The 19,743-nt window shown below is 50.6% G+C and overlaps 1 protein-coding gene across 1 annotated transcript in view; it reads right to left on the bottom strand.

Annotated features, from left to right (window-relative positions):
* Positions 1-3,197: 3,197 nt before the first annotated feature.
* Hhat (hedgehog acyltransferase) overlaps positions 3,198-19,743 on the bottom strand; it is a gene marked incomplete in the record, with an annotated part of 314,509 nt that continues 297,963 nt past the window's right edge. The window contains 2 exon segments of the mRNA XM_013504483.1: positions 3,198-3,277; positions 8,733-8,982. Of these exon segments, the coding sequence (XP_013359937.1) occupies positions 8,795-8,982 (188 nt within the window).

Consider the following 19,743-nt stretch of genomic DNA (forward strand, 5'->3'; position numbering starts at 1 on the left):
AGGCTCTGCCTCCCAGCACCACCACAGTGGCTACCAAATGTTGACAGGAGTTTGGTGGGGACAAACTATGTCCGAGCCATAGCAGCGTAGCATCACTGCAAATTTTAGGACACACTGATTTAACACGGATCTAAAGTTTCCCTCCTACCTTTTAACACACAGTAGGATGAACACAACTGCACCTTTCTGTCTGACTCAGTGTCAGTAATATTAGTTCTGACCCTGGCTTGACTTCACTGATGGTCTCAGGAGCTGTTACAGTAGAGGACTGCTTGCCCTGAGCTAAACAGTCTTACCCACTGGCATGGTTTCAGTTGTGCTACGATTTTAATTGGGACTGCTGCTTGCTATGGCCAGACTCCACACACTGCCAACCCGAGCTCTCATTTAACACCCAATGGGCCGCATTTCAAAAACAGTATCGCTCCTTTTACACGGTAACTCAGTTCAGGGCTGAGGAATCTGTGATGTGCTGTACAAGCCAAACTCAGATCTGTGCTTGATCTCATAATGCCACAGTGTGAACACAAAATTTTCTAGTAACACCCCTGCCCCCTATTATTTATACTGCAGAAAAGCACAATAAACATAACTTAAGGGTGATGTTACTTAAAGTTCCAAATTCCAAATGAGGGTTTTTCTTTGTTTTAAAATACTTTCCCTGAAGAAAGACCTCAGAGAGTTCAGAACACACTGAGAAGGGCGATACTGTGCAGATCACTGGGCTTCTCACACTGACTATTCTGAAACAAACCCCACTATGTGGATAAATCCTGGCATGTCTGCTAAAAGCAAAATTCACTAGGTTATGGTTAATCCCTGGTATTTAGTCAAAAGTTATATCATTCTTTTAGATAAGCAAACCACAAGGTCTCAGTTTCTCTTGGGAAACCCCACAGCCACTAAGTTGCTGTTCTCGCATCTGTGACATGTCTTCTCTCTAGGCCTGTAGTCTTTCATAGAACCAAAGGTTTCCTGCTGCCACCTCACACACATTAATCTGTAAACAGTGCTTTTAAGTCTTCTTGCCACAATGACCAAGGGCATGCTGACACCTCAGATGCCATGCTTATGCTTGGAACCCCTGGGCTGGTCCACATGGCCAGGGGGGGGCGGGTCAGATGGTCCCAGCACTGCCAGGGACCAAGGACCTTGTTTAGCCTCTTCCCAGCATCAGCTTGAAGTTGCCTAGGGCTGAGGACAGGGTAGGTGCTCGTCAGCTGGAATCATTCTGCATTCCCAGGGTCCTCAGTAGGCCTTTGTTGACTACAACACTAGGATTTTAGTTAATATGCATGTGGAGATAAGTATCATCAGCTCAGAACAATAAGGGATTAAAGAAAACAGCTGTCTGTCTTCCATAATCCACATATTGATTATTTGAGCCTCAAATATAGAGCTAAATACAGTAATCCCTTACTAATTTCTAAAAACTCTGAATGATCTTGTTTAAAAGAAATTGAGGATTATTACTTTCAAATACATCCACTGACTCTCCCAACATAGTTCACTGAACGAATTTGCTTTATATAAATGTTCTCTTCAGAAGAGCTCAGACTCTTTTATATTATTTATATACCCAAAACATTAGACATATCCCTATAATCATTTCTATGCTTCTTTTCATATGAGCAAGCGCCTTCTTTCCAAGTAGACTTCAGCTAAATTCCTTCTGGCTGGTCCCCAAATCCTACCTCAGTGTTACCCCATAAAGTTCTACTGCATTCATTTGAGGGCTCTCTCCTCCCTCAGGCTCATGCCTCCTTAAAACTTCCCAGTGTCCTGCAGTCTTCTGCTCCTGTCTCCTGCTTTCCATGGCAGCTGTTGAGGCTACTGCTGCCCAGGTCTACCTGCCCCTCTCTGGCCTGCCCTTCATTTCAGCTAATACCATATACCAAACCCAGGTCACTAGCATCCGTCCCCTCCCACCTCTCTCCCAAGCAGAGCACCTAGGAATAAAGACAGTCAACCAGAATGAGTGGTCCTGGACTCTAGGAGTTTGTCTTACAGCCAAGGACCAGGACAATAATGAACAAATATAAGACAGTACGAGGTCCACATGAACCTGTCACTTGGCGAAAATGCAAGTATTGGAATGTTACAGAAAAGTTTCTCAAAATTAAATACATAGTGGATTCAAATTTTAAAGCTTCTTCCGCCTCCCTCCCAAAAATCTAAAGCCAAACAAAATACTCTAAATCATCTACCACTTGGGGCCATCTGTAGCTTATCTGGTATCTTTCTGGAGGAATGAGTCAAGTAAATATATTTAGATTTTCAACATTTGCCTCAAACTATTCAAAATAATTCTAGAAAAATAGGAGTTTTCTATGTAACAAAAAGGCTCCATGTCACTTGAATCAAAACAAAGCAATATATACCATTAAGCATAAGTCTCAGAGTAGGACTATGACTGTTCGGACTCCAGGGAAAGGGCACACGAAACAACAGGCGGTCATCTTTGCCTTCTGTAACTTATCTGATAGCACCTGTCTGTGGATACACTCATCCTCTGCTGTTTGAGGTCTGCTTCTTCACTGGGAAACAATTACCTGTCAGAGGAACTACTGTGTTCATCCATCTCTGCAAATTTCAGGAACAAGGAGCCAAATGAACTTCAGAAGTCACAGACTCCTTAGATATGGACTCCCTGGAACACCACAGGGCTGATTCTATAGTGTGGCTTTGTCACCTCCCTGCGGAGGAGCTCAAGTGTGAAGCTCTAGTGCTATGCTAGAGCCCACACAGACCACAGGAAAGGGGTCACCAACATATTGCTGAAATGTCTCAGAAATACTACTCAGAGCAGGATAGGCCTATCACTAACCAGGATTCCAACACTCAACCAAGAAATGTGCACATTTATCTCTTGGGAAAGAAGAAGAATACAAAGGGCCAGGGGGCTGGGTTTCACACCAACATGTCACCATGTACATCTGGGTAAGACCACTATTGGCCTGCAGCCCAGGTTACTCAGGAAACTAAGGAGCTTAGGTAGAAAATGTCTAGGACCCCAAAGTTAGACGATTATCTGGTTGTAGATTATCTATGAGAGATCAAGCGCCAGTCTTGCAATGAGGCATCTTCAATAGACGATGACCAGAAGATAACTCCTTGGAGGCCACCTTGAAGTGGAAGGTCAGGGTGAAGTATATTTGCCTTGGAGGCCGGTGGTGAAGGCAGAATCAGTCCATGATGTATGTTTGGGCCCAGGCAATGCCCACATGGGAGTAACAGTACAGAAATCCCAAAACAGAGAGGGTCACCCATGGCCAGCCTGTAGTGGGAGATAGAGAGCAGAGTGGTTAGAATTCCCTGGGGCAGGACCTCCTACATGGACAAACAGTTCCCTGGGGAGGGGGCAACACAGAAGGAACACAGCCTCGGTTTACACAAGACATGTGCTCTTGGTAAGCTGGCTCCAACTGGAACCCCAACAAATGGTGTCCTACATTTCCATTGGGGTCAGCATAAGCGCAGGTATGTGTGATCTGACGTTCAAATACACTTAGGCCAAGCTCTTAACATGTGTCTACAGGACTAAACAGATAATTTAAAAAAGAAAGTTCCTGAGTCCCATCACCAACACATTGAATTGAGTGTCATTTATAAGCCCACCAAAAAGGGCACTCTAGATTCAATATTAGTTTTCAGCATGCAAAGCTCTCAGTGGTGCTTTTGTCTTGAAATATCTGTTCTTTGTTTTTAAAAAAATTAATCTCTCTTTCTGCTGAGTATTTGTTATTTAATAATATCCAGGTCTTCTACATGCTTCACTTCTTCAAACACTTTTGGGTGACTTCAGAGGTTGAGGTGTCATTTCCATGGCAGAAAAAAAAATAAAAGCCAAAATTGGAAGACTTAGTCCCGTGTCAAAGGTGCTCCGACTCCATCCTGGGAAAGACTGACACAACCAGTAGGATTTACAATCTGTGTAGTATGTGCTAGATAGCAGTATATGGAGCACATTTAAATTGAGCCATATGAAAGCTGGGGCAAGCACAAGGCCCTGAGTTCAATTCCTGGTACCAAAAAAAAAAAAAAAAGATGACATTGAGCCATATGGGGAGAGTAAGTTTGTCAGATAGGAAGGGACGGTGACAAGCTGCCAGGGAAACCACTTGAAGTGTGAACCTCGAACATCGCAGGCCATCCAAGGAACAGGAGCACATGACAGGACTGCCACCATGCGGGCAGGGGCAAGAGGGTTAGGTGGAGGGTGCAGGAAGGAGGCTGCGGGAAGCCCTGGTAGTCCTTAGAGTCCTGGCAGGCTCTTTTCTGGCTATGTCAACCATCAGCTCCTGCTATTACTGAGAACAGGCAGGTAGGTCACAGCAGCATCCTGGCTAAGTGTGCAGCCTCTGAAACAGAGGAGACATAAATTCGAACCTTGGATCTGTCACTTACCAGTTGTGTGACCCTGAGTAACTTAATGAATTTCAAATAAAAAACTAAGGCAAGAGCAACTTAGTTACTCATGTCCCTACGATAATGGAGGGAAGTGATGGGAAGACTTGCATAGCCTGGTGCGCGACAGGCAGTAACAATGGGGCAGACACAGAATTTTCTGTGGCAGGGTCTGAGTGACACAGGAGTTGGGCCCTGGGCCTTCTCCAACTCCTGGTTTGTCCACTCTTTGACCTGCCTTCCCACAGGACTCTCAGGCCCTGCGGGGGTGAGCACTAGGGAAACCGAGGCCCTGATGCCTGGTTCCCTGAAAACCCACAGTCCCCCTCGTCTACAACAGCCGGTACATTTGCTCCTGTGGCTGCTATAGCAAATTACCTCAAGCTCGGTGGCTTCAAACAACAAGCATGTCTCTGTTTCAGAGTTCTGGAGGCCTCAAGTCCAAAGCTAAGGTATTAGCAGAGCCACCTGCACACCAGAAAGGGTGACGTGGGGGGGTCCTTCTCACTTCTCCAGACAACATCCCTCCCATGACCACTGCCCCTTCATGTGGTTTCTCTGTGTGTTCCTCCTCTTATACAGATTCCAGTCATGAATCCTAAATCCAGAGCGACTTTCTATCACATCCCATCACAAGTTACATCTGCAAACAACGTAAGGCATTACATCCACATGAAGTCCATTCTGACGTTCCTGGCATGTGTGAATTTTCAGAGGACACCACTCAGACAGCTACTTTTTCTGAGCTTCAGGAGACTCACCCTACCCCACGTCCTTGCTCTCCCCTCTGTGGCTCCGACACAGATGCTAGGGGGTCAACACCTGCTCCTCAGTAGGCCCAGGGAGCCGGGTGGGGTGGGGACTTAGGCCCAGGAGGCACTTGTGGACGACAGCTGTGTTTGGGGTGAGGCATCAGCAGGTGTTTGGCAAACATAGACCCCCAAAGGCTGGCTGCAGAGATCAGCAAAGGGGGACATTTCACTTAAACAAAGCTGTGCCTGGGGCTCCTCTGTGAGCTGTGCCCAAGGCTCTAAGAGCCTTCCCATGAAGGCTGCAGAACCGCAAGGAGCAATAGCCCCAAGGCCACACAGGCAGGATGTACACATTCTAGTATGGGCCCGCTTGAGGTCTCCACCCACTGCCTCCAGGGAAGAGCTGCGGCAGCAGGAAGGAGGCTGAGAATACAGACTGTGCACCACGAGAGCCCCATGGGGCCTCAGTTTCCCCATCCACACAGTGGGATCTCCAAACGGTTTTTACAATGTGCAAATAACATCATCACAGACTTGGTGATGCTTTTAAAGAGTATTTTAGAAATGCAGCGGGTTCATAAGGGGCCAGTTCTGCCCCTTATACACAATACACTGGCCTTTTTAAATGCATGAGTGTTCCCACAGACAGTACTCATGGTGTCTATCAAGTGGCTGTCAAGGACTCCTTATCCTTTCCTGACCTCAGGAGAAAAGTACACCATGACAAAGAAAGGATGATTCTACAAGTCACCTCTCCACACCACTGGACCACACTGGTGTGCCCGGCCCTGGCCTGGACCATCACAGCACCCGTGCCTCGGTTGGCTGTAGGCACAGGGTCTGGCTTAGGCAGCTGCTGACCACGTACTCCTATGGCCAAGGGTGGAAGTGGGCTTGGGGCGGAGCTTCCTCTTCGTCAGGCTCACATGGGCTGCATCTCAGCCACTGTCTGCAGGGACGTGGCAATCGGGCCTGGCAGTCAGCACAGGGTTCATATCACTGGCTCTGTCTGCCTGCAGTCCTCTCTCCCTGGCTGCTCCCCAGCCTTCTCCTTCCATGACTTCTCTTCTCACCCAGCTTCCTGCTTCTTCACCCCCAATCCTCTCATGCCCTTCCCAGTTCTATTAAAGTGGCTCACCATACCCTCAAAAGATAGGGTCTCACTACATAGTCCAGCCTGGTTTAACTTGTCTCAACTCCCCAAGTGCTAGGATTACAGGCATGTACCACCACATGCAGCTAGGAAAACAGTCTTTAAAGAGGGTGTGTGAGGCTGGAACCTCACACTGAAGGCTTTGTCCTTCAGAGGCAATGATATGTGTAACTTCCCACAAGGGCTTTGGATACCTTGCCCTAACAAGACCTAAATGGGTAAAGAGTTTTCACAGATCACCGTGAGGCAGCACTAAAGATACGATAAATAAGCTGGCAGCAAGTCAGACAGAGCTGCAGAACACTGGGTCGCACACGCAGTTAACAGGACAGGCTGTTCTACACGCTGCTCAGTGCACATGTAGGATGCAAAGCACAGTCGAGTCAGTGAGGAGACCAGTGGAGGTGACACAGCAGGTGGCGGTAACAGGACATAGAGAGTTGTATCGTACTGTTAATAGGGTGTTGGTAAATCATACAATCACTAGAGCTAATAAGACAGAGGTAGGGCAGCAAGGACTAGCACAATTTTATATGAGATTATCATGGCTGAGCAATTCTCTGAAAATCAAATTAAACTGAAAGGACCAGAAAGGTAGAGGTGCAGATATGAAGGAGATCATCACCAGGCCACGGGAAGGGGAGAGCAAGCAGTGCATTTGTGGAGACTGGAGAGATGAGCAGGAGAGCAGTGGTCCAGTGAAAAGCATGTGAAAGATGTGAAATGGTGGACTGGAACAGTGTGGAGGCTCCTCCAAAGTTAGCCAGAGAATTATAGTATACACACAGAAAGAACTCGGAGCAGGAGCTAGAGGAGATGTCTGTGCCATGCTCACAGCAGCATGACGTGCAGTAGCCGAAAGGAGACAGCCCAAGCGTCCGCGGGCAGAGGGTAGACAGGGTCCACACATCCACTGTGATATGACTTGGCCCTCAAACAGCAAGGGATTCTGACACGGGTCTCAGCAGGATGAACCCTGAGGACATTTCACTAAGGGAAGAAAGCCGGACACCAGAGCACAGACGTGATTCCACTTAAATGTGGTGCCCAGAGCAGTCAAGCTCACAGAGACAGGAAGCAGGATGGCAGCTTCTATGGGCTGAAAGGAGAAGAATGGAAGCCAGCGTCTATGGGTACAAAGCTGCAACATGGGAGATAAAGTTCCAGAGATGTGTGGTGAAGGTTGCAAACAATGTGAGCATACTTAGTGCCCGTGAACTGTTACTACAAACTTTTTAAAATGTATTCTCGTAATGTATAATTTATCACAATAAAAAGTCATGCTGAATGAAAGAAGCCCTTGGTGAAATGATGTATACTATTCCATTTACATAAAATAGGCACTAACTCATAGTCACAAAAAGCTTACCAGTAGATTTCTGGAGCTGGGCTCGGGGAGGGTTGGCTGCTAATGGGCGTGGGAGTCCCCTGGGCTGATGAGGACACTCCGCCTCCTGCCTGTGAGAATGATTTCCAGGGTGCACACAACTGGCAAAGCCCATCCGATCACATGACTTGAAAGGGTGTGTTTGTGCAATAATTAGTTTTCAATAAAGCTGACATAAAAATATTTTAAGGTGACACTGGAACATTAGCAAGTCACAGATTTATAGCCGTGTCCTAGGCTATCTATGCCCCAAGATGTCCAAACAAAAGACGAAAGAAAACACAATTCAAGTTTTAAATGGTGAGACATTCTGTCCTCACCTTCCGTGGGGAGTGGGGCACACTGCTTGGCTCCCCTCTGGATGCCCCTGTCCACAAGCTGCTGAAGAGGAGTGCTCAGAGCACTCTGCAGGGGGGAGGAAACTCAGACCCCATCCGGGCAGAAGTTACTCCCCGCAGTGAGAGGGGCTCATCAGGTTGGCACCCCCCACAGGCTCACAGCGTCTCAGGCTGACCACCCTCCTGAAGGAGGCCCTGGGTGCCATCGTGGCTCAAACGGCTTTTTTGGAGGCCACATCCTATCGTTGCTATCTAGAAGGAAATGGGAACAAGCTTCCTGCTGCCTGCTCCAGCTTCAGCACCCTGAGCTCTGTGCACACGTGAAGCATCTGCAAAGAATGAGCACTAACCCTGCAGTCCACAAAGATCAGTCTCAGCACATTCTTGCAGCGTTCTGAGGTGGGAACTGCTTCCCCACCTTCAGAAGGAGGAGTGGGGCTTGTGAAGGAGGCGAGCTGGGCAGCATGCCACTGGCCGAGTCTGGAATGCAACACTGATGACTTTGCTCAAAGCATGTGGCCTCAGAAGGGGCTGAGCCCAGACCCCAAAGCCCACGGAACAGTCTGAAGAGTGTCACTCTGTCCTTCAGCTGTACTTTTTAAATCTACCATCTATACTGTCCCAGTTTCCTCCTCCATCCACCCAGGCAAGTTCTCTGGCCCTGGCACCCTGCTGCCTGCTGTCCCCCAGCTCACCCAGTGCCCAGCGGGCGCCTGCTGACTCAGTTCTCCCGAGGGCTGAGAACACTGCTTCCCTCTCAGCAGCCTTGGGTCCTTCCAGCTGGATTGACAGACTTGTTCTGGTCCCATGGAGCAGCAACACCCCACAGTAAGCAAACGCCATTCTCAGGAGAAGGGGAGCTTCTTTCAATCTTGAGAGCCAGCAGGCTGCAGAGGAAACGAGGCTCCCCTCCTGAGACACACTCTCTTGCATTGCAGCCTAGGCCTGTAAATGCAAAGGATATACTATGCTCACAAAATGTCACCACATAACCACGCATGGCCCTGGGAGTGCACAGGCATACCTTCTTGCCCACACGGCCTTCCTGCGGTCGGGCCGATGGATCACAACCCTTCTACAAGGCTGGCTCAGAAGTGCCTGTCCAACTGGAAAATGGAATGGAGAAATAACTCCAGCAGATTCAACAGCGGACATGGTGACTGATGGACTGGGGTCAAAGAAGAGCTTCCCTCTCATTGACCCTGACACAGCCTTAGGCAGCACCCTTAGGGCTGACCTCTAGTGGGCGCACACAGACTACAGCGGTGTTAGAAATCCCGTGTGCTACTGACTAGTCAGCAGAAGCTATGCACCTGTCCTCATGACTGACTTCTGCATGGCTCTACAGCAATTTGCAGCCCCGGCGCTGCTCTTGGCCACCCCCTCTTGCAGTTGACTGGCCCATGCCCAGGCCTTACAACTTGTAAGATTTTGAGTGTCAGTTCCTGCCCTGTGCATATTCATTAGCCCTTGATTTACAAGGGTTCCGTTCAAGAGGTTTTTGTTTTTCCTCTTTTTGAGCATTGTGAAAGTGTACCCATGCAGCCGTTCCTATTCCCATTCACTGAATTTGCCGCACAGACTGTCAACACTGGGCTTCCTGTAAGAGGCCTTAGGTTTGAAGACTCTGCCCAGCACGGGCTCTGTCAGGGTTCTGAGCTGGGGTAAGGCCGCGGGGCTAAGCTAGGTGCTTGGTAGGTTAGACGTGTCAAATGCATTTTTGTGATAATATTTCAATTTATGATGAGTTCATCAGGACACAACTCCCACTGTAAGCTGAGAGGCAACTGTATTATTCTACTCTGGCAGCGTTTTCTACTCGGAAGCCTCTGCAAGACCAGTGTTTCTCTCTCCTGAGAACCTGCCCACGTGTAGGGCTCCACTCCAAGGGTGCTGGCTTGGGCCCGGGCACACGGTGCCCCTGGTCCCACATTCACAGTGCCAACTACCAGCTTCAGGTCCACCATCCATTGATTATTCAGGGACCAAGGCAGTGCTGCCTTCATTTAAAAGTGCTGGCTCCCGAAAGCACTTTATGTTTAGCAATGTTCAGATCTGATGTGGAAAAATGATAAGGTGCTTTATTTAAATCTTATTTACTCTGGGAGTTGCCTCTAGGAGAGCTCATGGAGCCATTTATCAAATGGTCCGAAGCCAGCAGCCCTTCCTCCAGGGCTAAATTTAGAGCTTTCACCTTAATGAAGCTCAGGGTGGAAGCTTTTCCCGTAAGAGAGCGGACTGCCTCCTTGTAGGACAGACACCCAGGAGACCAGATACCCAGGCCTGTTTCCGAACACTCGGGGATGTGGGGAAGACATGACAGCAGGCTCCTGCTACTTCAGAGCTCCACTAACAATCTCTTACCTTCCTGCAGTTTACAAACCTGAGACTCAAACCCAGGTTCTGAAGCCTCTGTGTTTTCCAAAGCACACTCAGCTGTCTTTTAAAACATCTTATGAGAAAAAAAGAAGCTGGAACCTCAGAAGAGCAAGGTGCGCTGACGCCCAGAGGGTGCTAACAGAAGCACTGGCTGCTAGACAGCAGCTGACAGCTGTCTGGGCTCGGGTGCCGTCAACCTCAGGACCACACTGTGGGAATCCCTGTTCTAGGGGACCCTGCAGGAAGCTGAGGGTGGAGAGTCCCACCAACAGAGCCATGCGTAACAGACGGCACTCTCAGGAGCAGGCTGACGGCACATGCTGAGCACTGCACCGCTGGGTACCTCGCTGGGCTTGTTCCACAGCCTCATCCCATCTCATGGGCAGGCGGTGTTAGCTTACTTCACAGAGGTGACAACTAAGGCTCAAAGGAGTTATGTCACTTTCCCAACTGGGACGGCCAATGATTGGTCCTCAACCTGCACTTGGAACTCAGGGCTGTGGACCCCAAGTGCACGGGGCCACCAAACTCAGAGAACAGTGCCCTACTTCAGGCCACATGGCAGAAAGGCTCAAGCCAGGCCTCTACCTCCTAGCCAGGTCCCTTCTCCTCAAATCCCTGGCCTCTAAGTCTCCTGTCACCCCTCCCCTTCTAGGTACCTCAGGGGCAGGCAGAGGACACAGCAAGACTGTGCTTTCAGACTCAGCCAGCAGTAATTCACGTGGTCACCCTGTCTCCTGGGCCTGTCTAACAGACTGTGGGCAATGCAGAGTGAGACCACAGAGCCTGCATGATTCTTTATTAAAACTGTCACCGGCGCTGTTATGGGCCTGTTACAGACTGCTTCTCCACAACGAACCTGGCGGGGAGGGGAAGGGGTGGCTGAGGCTGCCCTCTGGGAGCTTCTGAAGCTGCTTCCCGGTGCCAGGAGCACGTTTTAACCAGCACCAGTAGCAGAACAAATCGTGTCATTCACAGTCAGTTTTGCATCCTGATGGTGCTGCCTCTACTGCACCTTCCATCTTTCCAGCTCACCCCTTCCAAGTCCCCAGAGTGGCGCTTACCGAAGCACTCTCTGCCATGAGCTACGATCACTTAAAGTACAACTGAGGAAGCCAGAAGAACAAGGCAGAGTCACCTCTTCTTATTCTGACAGTGCAAGCAGAAGGAGGTGCTGGGAAATTCTCTCCAGGACCACCAGGGTGAGGGACCTGCTCCCCACAGACTGTGCCCCTGTGACGGGTGGCACAGCACCAACTCTGGCCACAGGAGCCAGAGGCTGCGTGGTCACAATACACATCCCCTGAACCTGGGATTCTAATCGTGGGGACTGGGTGCACTGCTTACTCGGGAGCACAGCCTCTAACACAGCGGGCCCTGAGGAGTGTGCTTCCCCGACACAGAGTGGAGGAGCACTGATGGCCTGACAGCGCTCACCACGTCTGTGCACTCACCCCACACCTTCTGAGCCCCACAGTGGCTGCTGGAAGCTATGAATAGCAGTGAGCCCTATGCATGCTGTTTTTCTTATGCAAACAGAACTAGGTTAAAGTTTAATCAGAAATTAGGCACAGTATGAGATTGACAAGAATAATGAGATAGAACAATTACAGCAAGTATTGTAAGAAGCGTTTTATCCCTCTGTCTGTTAACTGGTTTAAAATTTTGAGATAGAGTCAGGCTACACCACTGAATTGCCAGGGCTGGGTTCACACTCATGATTCTCCTGCCTCTGCCTCCCAGGCATGCACCACCACACTTGGCTTCTGTTAAGTTCTTATTGCCCTGTCTTTTTTTTTTTTTTTTTTTTGGTTTTTCTCCGGTACCGGGAACCGAACTCACGACCTTGCGCTTGCCAGGCAGGCGCTTTGCCGCTGAGCTAAATCCCCAGCCTCTCTTATTGCCCTGTCTTATTGCCTTCTTATGAGGCTGCAATTCCGTGGGGCAGATGAAGTTAGGTGTGTGATGCAGACATGTGATAGTGCTGACCTGCTGACCTGCTGGTCTGACAGAAGGACGGCCATCTGCTTTGGGTGACCCAGGTCACTGAGCACGGGGACAGACGGGCAGCATATGCAGTGTCCACAGGCTGGAGAAAGGGTGGTCTGTGACCTGGTGGGACAGAGTAGGCCGGCACAAGACTGCCCCATTACTCAGTTGATAGCTGAGGAATCACTTACTTCTGGACTTGCCCATTTCATATTTTTGGACCGAGGCTCAGCATTTAGGCAAGCAGCCCTGACTCTTGTCACAGGCGGCAGCCTGGGAAGGGGGAATGGGGCTCTGGAGCCTGAGGGCACACTGCGGCCCTACCCCTGCTCCCCACTGCCCTCCACTCACTCTGCACCTCTGTGACCCAAATGCACCTGGCAGCTCTGGGCACACAGCGCCTCCCACAGGCTGCGGGCTGTGATGATGCGCTGACACTAACAAGTGAAGCCCAGCAAGATGCAAACAGCTGCACTGAGCAGCTTTTCCTTCTGGACCCAGTGACACAGGTGAGCAGGGCCAGAGGTCTGGGACCACGTTCTGGGGGTAACTCAGAGATCTGGGGACCTCGCCAGAAAACAGGCTCTGGAAAAGAGAACACAGACAAGTTCACCTGTGCAGCAGGCGGGGAGGGCAGGGATAGGAGGAGAACGGCCAGGCAGGCAGAGGGACACTGGAAGCTGCAGCTCTCTGGTCCAAAGCAGGCCAAGAGCTTGAGCTCCCTGTTATGGGGGAACCGGGTCTGGGGCCAGGCACAGTGGAGGGGCACCTCCTCTAGGCCACAAGTAAAACCAGCACTGACAGTCAGAGGATCTGCTTCCTCCTTTCCCGGCCCTGAGCCCAGGACCTGCGTGGTGAAGCAGAGGCCAGACAATGGTGAGATGAAACACAGACACATGCTGCTGACTCCAGAGTGCCCATTTACAAGACGCCAGACCCCTGCTTCTGGGAACTGAAACCCCCCGAGCGAGAGTGCACCCTGTGTGCCCATGTGGCCTCCACTTTCCATGCCCAGGGGACACCAAGTCCACTGGCAGAAGTGCCCACACCCAGTATCACCTGCATGGTGGATATCTGGAGGGAGGGGCACTGGCTAGCACCGACTGCGCAGGCCCAGCATCAAAAGACAGCAGGCAGGAGCTCATGCCGGCCACCCGCTCCTTCCAGTGCCCGTCTCCGCCCAGGCCCGAACCAGGGGCATCTGCCGTGTGCCTTCCTAAAGCAGCTGTCAGATAAAGGACTCTAAATTTCCTGATTTGAATTTCAGATTTTTTTTTTTTTTTTGGTTTTTCTCCGGTGCCGGGAACTGAACTCACGACCTTGCGCTTGCGAGGCAGGCGCTTTGCCGCTGAGCTAAATCCCCAGCCCCTGAATTTCAGATTAAAGAACCGGATGATAAAGCCAAGCTCCACCAAGGTGGCAGTGGCATAAGCACCTTCCAGAGCTTGCAGTGGCCAGTGGGCCAGTGGGTCCCAGCACAGAGCCTGCTCCCGGATGGGGCTGGGCAGGCCAAGGAGCAGGTGGGCTGTGCAGATGTGTTTGGAAAGGGGGTCTCATCTCTGGATGTTGGTGTGAGGAGGGGCGAGAGAGACAGTTAAGAAGGTCATGCAAGCACCATGGGACGGGCACTGTTTGTAGCCCCCCTCTAGCTCCACAGTCCTCCTCAGACTCCTCAGCAGGTCCTGGTCACCAGGAGAGTGCTGGAGAGAGCTGGTCACTGCAGGAGAGCGCTGGCCCAGGGATGCCTCCACCCTGCCAGCCAGTTGCTCTCAGCTTGGTGACGAGTGGGGCTTTTGCACAGCAATAAGTAGGAGCAGGCAGGTGAGAGCAATGCCGCCTCAACCACAGGAGGGACATTTCCTTCTCACCTGGAAGCGGCTGCCCCGCGGCCCACTGGCCACTGCGAGCTCTGGAAGGTGCTTATGCCAAGCTCTGGAAGGTGGCACCTGATAGGCCAGCAGGGATGCTGGGAGTTAGGGGTCCCTCTCCAATAAAGCAGCAGCAGAGCTGCCCAGGGATGGCACAAGGGCTCTTACCTCATCTGTCACTGTGGGGAGGAGGATGACTCTTTCTGACACCAAGCTTCTCAGAGTGAGCTGCTCCTGCTGCAGGTGCAAGGGGCTGTGGAGCAATGTGGCAGTGTGGGACATGTGTGCCTGGCTGGCCCTGGGAGCAACCATGGTCTCTGCTGCTGTCATCTCAGGGAAGCAGAGACTAGTGGAAGAGGTATGCCCCACTCAGCCTGAGACTAAGACAAAGCACCCTGCCTGCCGCTATGCACCGAAGCTAGGCTGAACAATTCCAGGTGCCATGCTTAATAAGCAACAAGGTCACACATGAGCCACTTCCAGGAGGTCCAGGAGAGCTCCCCCATGCAAGCACACAAGAAAACCAACTCTCAGCCTGGAAAAAGACCATACAGGCACAGGGAATTCGACTCATTTTGTGTCATTCCAGAAGACAGAAGTTACGGGAGGTAGATTCTGGCCACTACCCATGGGAACCTGTGACATTTAGTCTCCCAGTAAGAAGTGGGCACCCTGGGTTCCAGGAACTCAGCTTTCAGGCACTTTGGGCAACTCTGAGTTGAGAAAGCTCCTGAGGAAGACGCCTGCCTCTGATGGGAGTGGGACCACCCCACCAAAAGCCCTCCTAATCTAAGAGATCGCAGTCTATAAAACTCAAGTTCTGGAATCATCTTGCTCTTCAGGGAACTGAGTATGTACTAAGATAAGGAACAAGGGGTGCTGCTGTCCACCAGCGAGCAAGAGGCAGTGTCCAGGGGGCTGCAGCCATGTCAGAAAACACGGCAAAGTGGCAGCGGGGTACTGTGAGTGACTCAGAGGAAGACATATATGTGCCCGGAAGAGCTCACGCTAAGGGAACGCTGTGTTGCACTGGACCCTGCTCTGCTGACCCCTCATGGGAGGGTCTGCTGCGGATAGCAGTGAGTGCTGCTAGAGGTTTCGCCCTGGTGAAACTGATCCTGCGCCTAGGATCAGTCCTAGGCACACAAAGGATCCCTCTGGCACCCCTGCCTGTGGGCAGCCTGACTCCCTGACCTTTGGGAACCCCCACAGGAGCCAGCACAGCAGTCTGAGGACAGCCAGGACTGTGCTGCTCTGAATCAAACACCTGGGCCAGCTGTGCGCTGCAGTGAGATGCAATTCAAGTCGGCTGGCTCTCTCCTGGGCAGAATGGCACTAACGAGCATCATGGTGACTAACTGGGGGCTGCACCTGCCCTGTCTCCTGTGTGCATCCTGTTGGGGTGCAGCAGCAGAGACGGGAGGCTGGGATTCCTCAGGAACCTTCTCCCAGCTATTTCCTCTTCCTGGTCATCTTGACATGGGGTTCACTGTTGTCTCAGCTGCAGCAGCCTCTGGCTGGTCAAGTTTGTGACCTCAGAGCACAGTATCTGCATGACACACTCCCTGCAGGGCTTCCAGATGCTCCCTTGGTTTCAGGTGACCTGGGGTGGGGATCAGCCCCCTGCTCTGACTGCTCTCGAGGGACAGCAGTGTCTGCACATCAGCTCCCTTGTCTGATCAGACCACCCCTTCCCTAGCTATCCCCATGCCAACACCTGGAGCTTGAGGTGGTGGCCAGAAGGACATCTGACCTCCTCGGCACACCTGGGAACCCTGGACCACAGCATGGCTGGAGCATGACCTGGGCTTTGGGTGCCTGGGCATTGCAGCACTCCACCCCGCTTGCAGAGGTTTTGTGTGTCCAGAGAAGATGAGGCTCTGTGCTTGGTGTCTGAGTTCGTCACCGCAGTAACCTTTTCCACCCACAGGTGCTTAGCTCCTACCCTCACAGGCACTAGGCTGAGTGCTGGGGATTCCAAGGGATTCTCAGTAAGACAGGAGTTAGATGCAGAAGGAGAAATCTTGAACTTGGGGTCCTCCCAGTGTGAATGAATGAAGGAGCAAGTGGGCATTCATGCTCTTCAGCTTTCCTTGGGTTGAGCACTATGCCCAGGGCTGGTGCAGGGAAAGGACACACCACCTCTGCCCTAGACAAGCCGAAGCAGGGGAGGCATGCAGGACAGAGGCATTTGGGGCACCGTTCCCTGGCCAGAGATGGGACATGTGGAAGTGGTACTGGTGTAGGAGCACATAGGTGTCACTGTGGCAGGCACAGCCTTCCGTCCCTGTGTAAATCTCTCTGTAGCAGAAGGCCTGCCCACTGGCTCCTGCCCATCCCACTAGCCCTCCAATTTTATGGGAAAACTTTAGTCTGATATTTTTTGACCAGGTAGGGCATTGTGTAATTCAAAAGTACCAAAGGACAAACAAAGAAAAGTGAATCTGATGCCCTCTCAGTCCAACACCTCCATTCCCCTCTGTACAGGAAGAAGGAAGCACGAGCTCCCTGCTATCATCCCAGGGATTCTGTGGACATGGAAATGTGACTTCTTGCCCTGAAAGACATACTGGATGTGAACCTCACACTGCTGTCCACCCTGACTTTTCTAGGATTCTAAATCTTGGCGACTTTCCATAAAAATGCATAGAACAAAACCCCGTACCTTCTGATGGCTATGGAACATTCTGCGGAATGGATGCACCACAGTAACTTTGCCCAGTGACCTCTGTCTGGCACTTATGTCTGTTTCAATCTTCTGCTACTCGAATAATGTCCAATGAATATCCTGTTCATAGTGCATCTCACAGGTGGGAAGGCATGCCTGAATGACAAGGGAGGCCCTAGAAGTGGAACTGCTGGGTCACTTTCAGTAGATATCACACACCGCTCTCTCTACAGGAGCTGTGCCTCTAAGGTCTTGACAGATGTGTGACGTGGAAGTTGGGGATCTATGCCAAAGCAGGTGCCCCAAGTTTTTATACTTTCAATTTGCATTTCTCTACTTAAGAGTGAAGTGGAGGGGCTGGGGCATAGCTTGGAGGTAGAGTACATGCTAAGCGTGTGGAGGCCCTTGCTGCATCACCAGCTCTGAGGAAGGGAAACGGGGCCCAACTGATTGAGTATGTTTGGACTTGCTTCAGAGCCGTTTGCAGTTCCTTTCTCTGCCAATGTTTGGTCATTCCTTGTCCCATTTTCCTACCAGGCAGCTGCTTCTTTCTCGGATTTATAGGAGTGAGGAGTTGTGACATGTTCAGTGGAGGGTCTTCTGTAGTCCTTCATGGGACTGTGAGGTGCAGGCTGCTGGGTCACTGGTCTGTCACCCCAGACGGGAGAGCTGGGGACAGCCAGCCCAGTGGGAGCAGTCTGATGGTGGCGTCCTGGGTGCTCCAGCTGCAGACAGCTGGAATCTGAGCACAAAGCACACAACAGGTGGTACTTCTGTCCGAAGAGCAGCTCAGGGCTTCTTTGTTTCTAAATCTTTGTTTGGAAATCAAAACGAACGTATGACCTCCTCATGTCTGTAAGGGACTCAGTGAGCCAGGCAGGGAAGACTGTCCACGACTTCTGTTCCACTCTTGGGATCATCCCTCCAGTCCTCTACAGCTAGGTGTTCATTCAGCTCAGAGCCAAGCACGAGGGCACAGCAGGGATTACTAATTAGCTTCAGCCGGCCCAGGTGCCTGCTGAGTTTGCTCTGAGCCGGGGGTGTCCACACTCCTTGCCAAGATGTCTGTCTCTAAGCTGTTTTGCTGCTCAATTCTGTGCCATCCCTATTGGAATAAAAGCAGAAGTGGGAAGAATGGCTGCCCTCCTGTTTCCCTTCTTGTCAGTACCTGTCCACACCTGGCAACTCCAGTGGCTCCAGCCCCAGCTTCCCCCACCAACCTTGATCTGGGCAGCACTGGCGGTCCAGAACCAGCCACACAGCACTCCCTGGCCTGAGGGTCAAACACAAGGCATGAAGCACCTGCAGGGGTGCAGGACGGGCCCTCACACTCTCTTTTCTGTGCTCCCAGACTCCAGGGATCACCTCCTTTCCCTGAGTGCCTCCCCAGCCCTAGCAGTGGTCACCATTTTTCACAGATACTGGTATCTAGGTTGCCTCGTGTCCCTTTTGGCTCTTCCAGCTTTCTAACGCTGATGCATTTCTCTCTACCAAATCCCTTCTGTTTGAAATACCTAGCGTGGAACTCAGCAGACACATCATCTAACTCCACGATACAGACCGGAGGCTGATCCATGCCCTGTGGTCAGCGGAGGCCCAGGGAAGGATAGGCAGTGCCTCGCTGGGTCTGCAGACACAAAGGCTCACCTCACACATGAGCACCCAGAATGCTAAGGCTTCAACTGTACCAAGGATCAGCGGGAAGAGTTACCGCCAAAAGGTTCCCTTTCTCGTACTCTGAGGCATGATCTGTTTAAAAGACGTTACTCAAGGATCCACCTGACCTGGTTTCTCTCTCCCTGGGGTGTGATTACAAAGCTGACATCTACCAAGGCTTTCTCTTTTGACACGTAGCTGGTAAAATTCATAACGGCCTATAATTTCTCTTTATTGTTCCAAATCTATAATATGAGATATATAAAAAATGATACTTGGGCCAGGAAGCAGGTAAGTTAACAAATGATAGGCCTGCCCCTGATCATGGACCTCTACTACACTGCTTTTCTTCCCCACTACTTGTGAGAAAAGAGTTCAAAGGCTTACCTTGTCCAAAAGAGTAACTACACAGAGACAGATTCCCAGCTGATCTATGAAGAGATCACAAACGCCTTCTATCCAAGTGCTTTCAAATGTTCCCATTAAGATTCTGAGTTGAATCTGAATCCCCTTAAATGTGTTTACATTTGGCTAAATTCCAAAACTACATTAAAAGCTCTTATATCCTGTTTGTCCTTTTAATGAAAAAAAAAAAAAAAAAAACAACAAAACCACAAACTATGCTCCTGTTTAAATCCACAAATATACTGATAGTTCAACTCTTTTATGGAGCCTTTCAAAATAAATATTTGAAAATTTCCTCTATTTCAGCATAGTCTCTAGGTTGAGTCACCACAAAGAAGAAATGGAACATATCCCCCAATTCCAGGGTTGGGTGATTGTCAGGGACCAGAACTCCCATCCCCAGACAATGAAAAGAACCCTCAGCTCAGTACATTAACTTCTCTGAGCCTCTCATTTTCTTGACTTTAAAGCCAGGATTATCAATCCCTAACTATAAAACCATCATGAAAATTCCAACCATCAGATTCTCCACTCAGTCAACAGGATGCTGGTGTGGGAACTAATAAGACACCCAAATTCTAAGCAGCAAACTTCACCTGTTCAATATCCTGGCCCTCAGCCTTCCCCTTTCTCCTGGGGAGGCAAGGCCAAAACTTCAGCAAGAATGTACTCTATCAACTCACAACTACAAATTCAAAAAGATTCCCATAAGCCCAGTATTTTTCGATTGAACAAGCCCAT

Source organism: Chinchilla lanigera, unplaced genomic scaffold, assembly GCF_000276665.1.
Source record: "Chinchilla lanigera isolate Chin_1 unplaced genomic scaffold, ChiLan1.0 scaffold00088, whole genome shotgun sequence".
Classification (NCBI taxonomy): domain Eukaryota; kingdom Metazoa; phylum Chordata; class Mammalia; order Rodentia; family Chinchillidae; genus Chinchilla; species Chinchilla lanigera.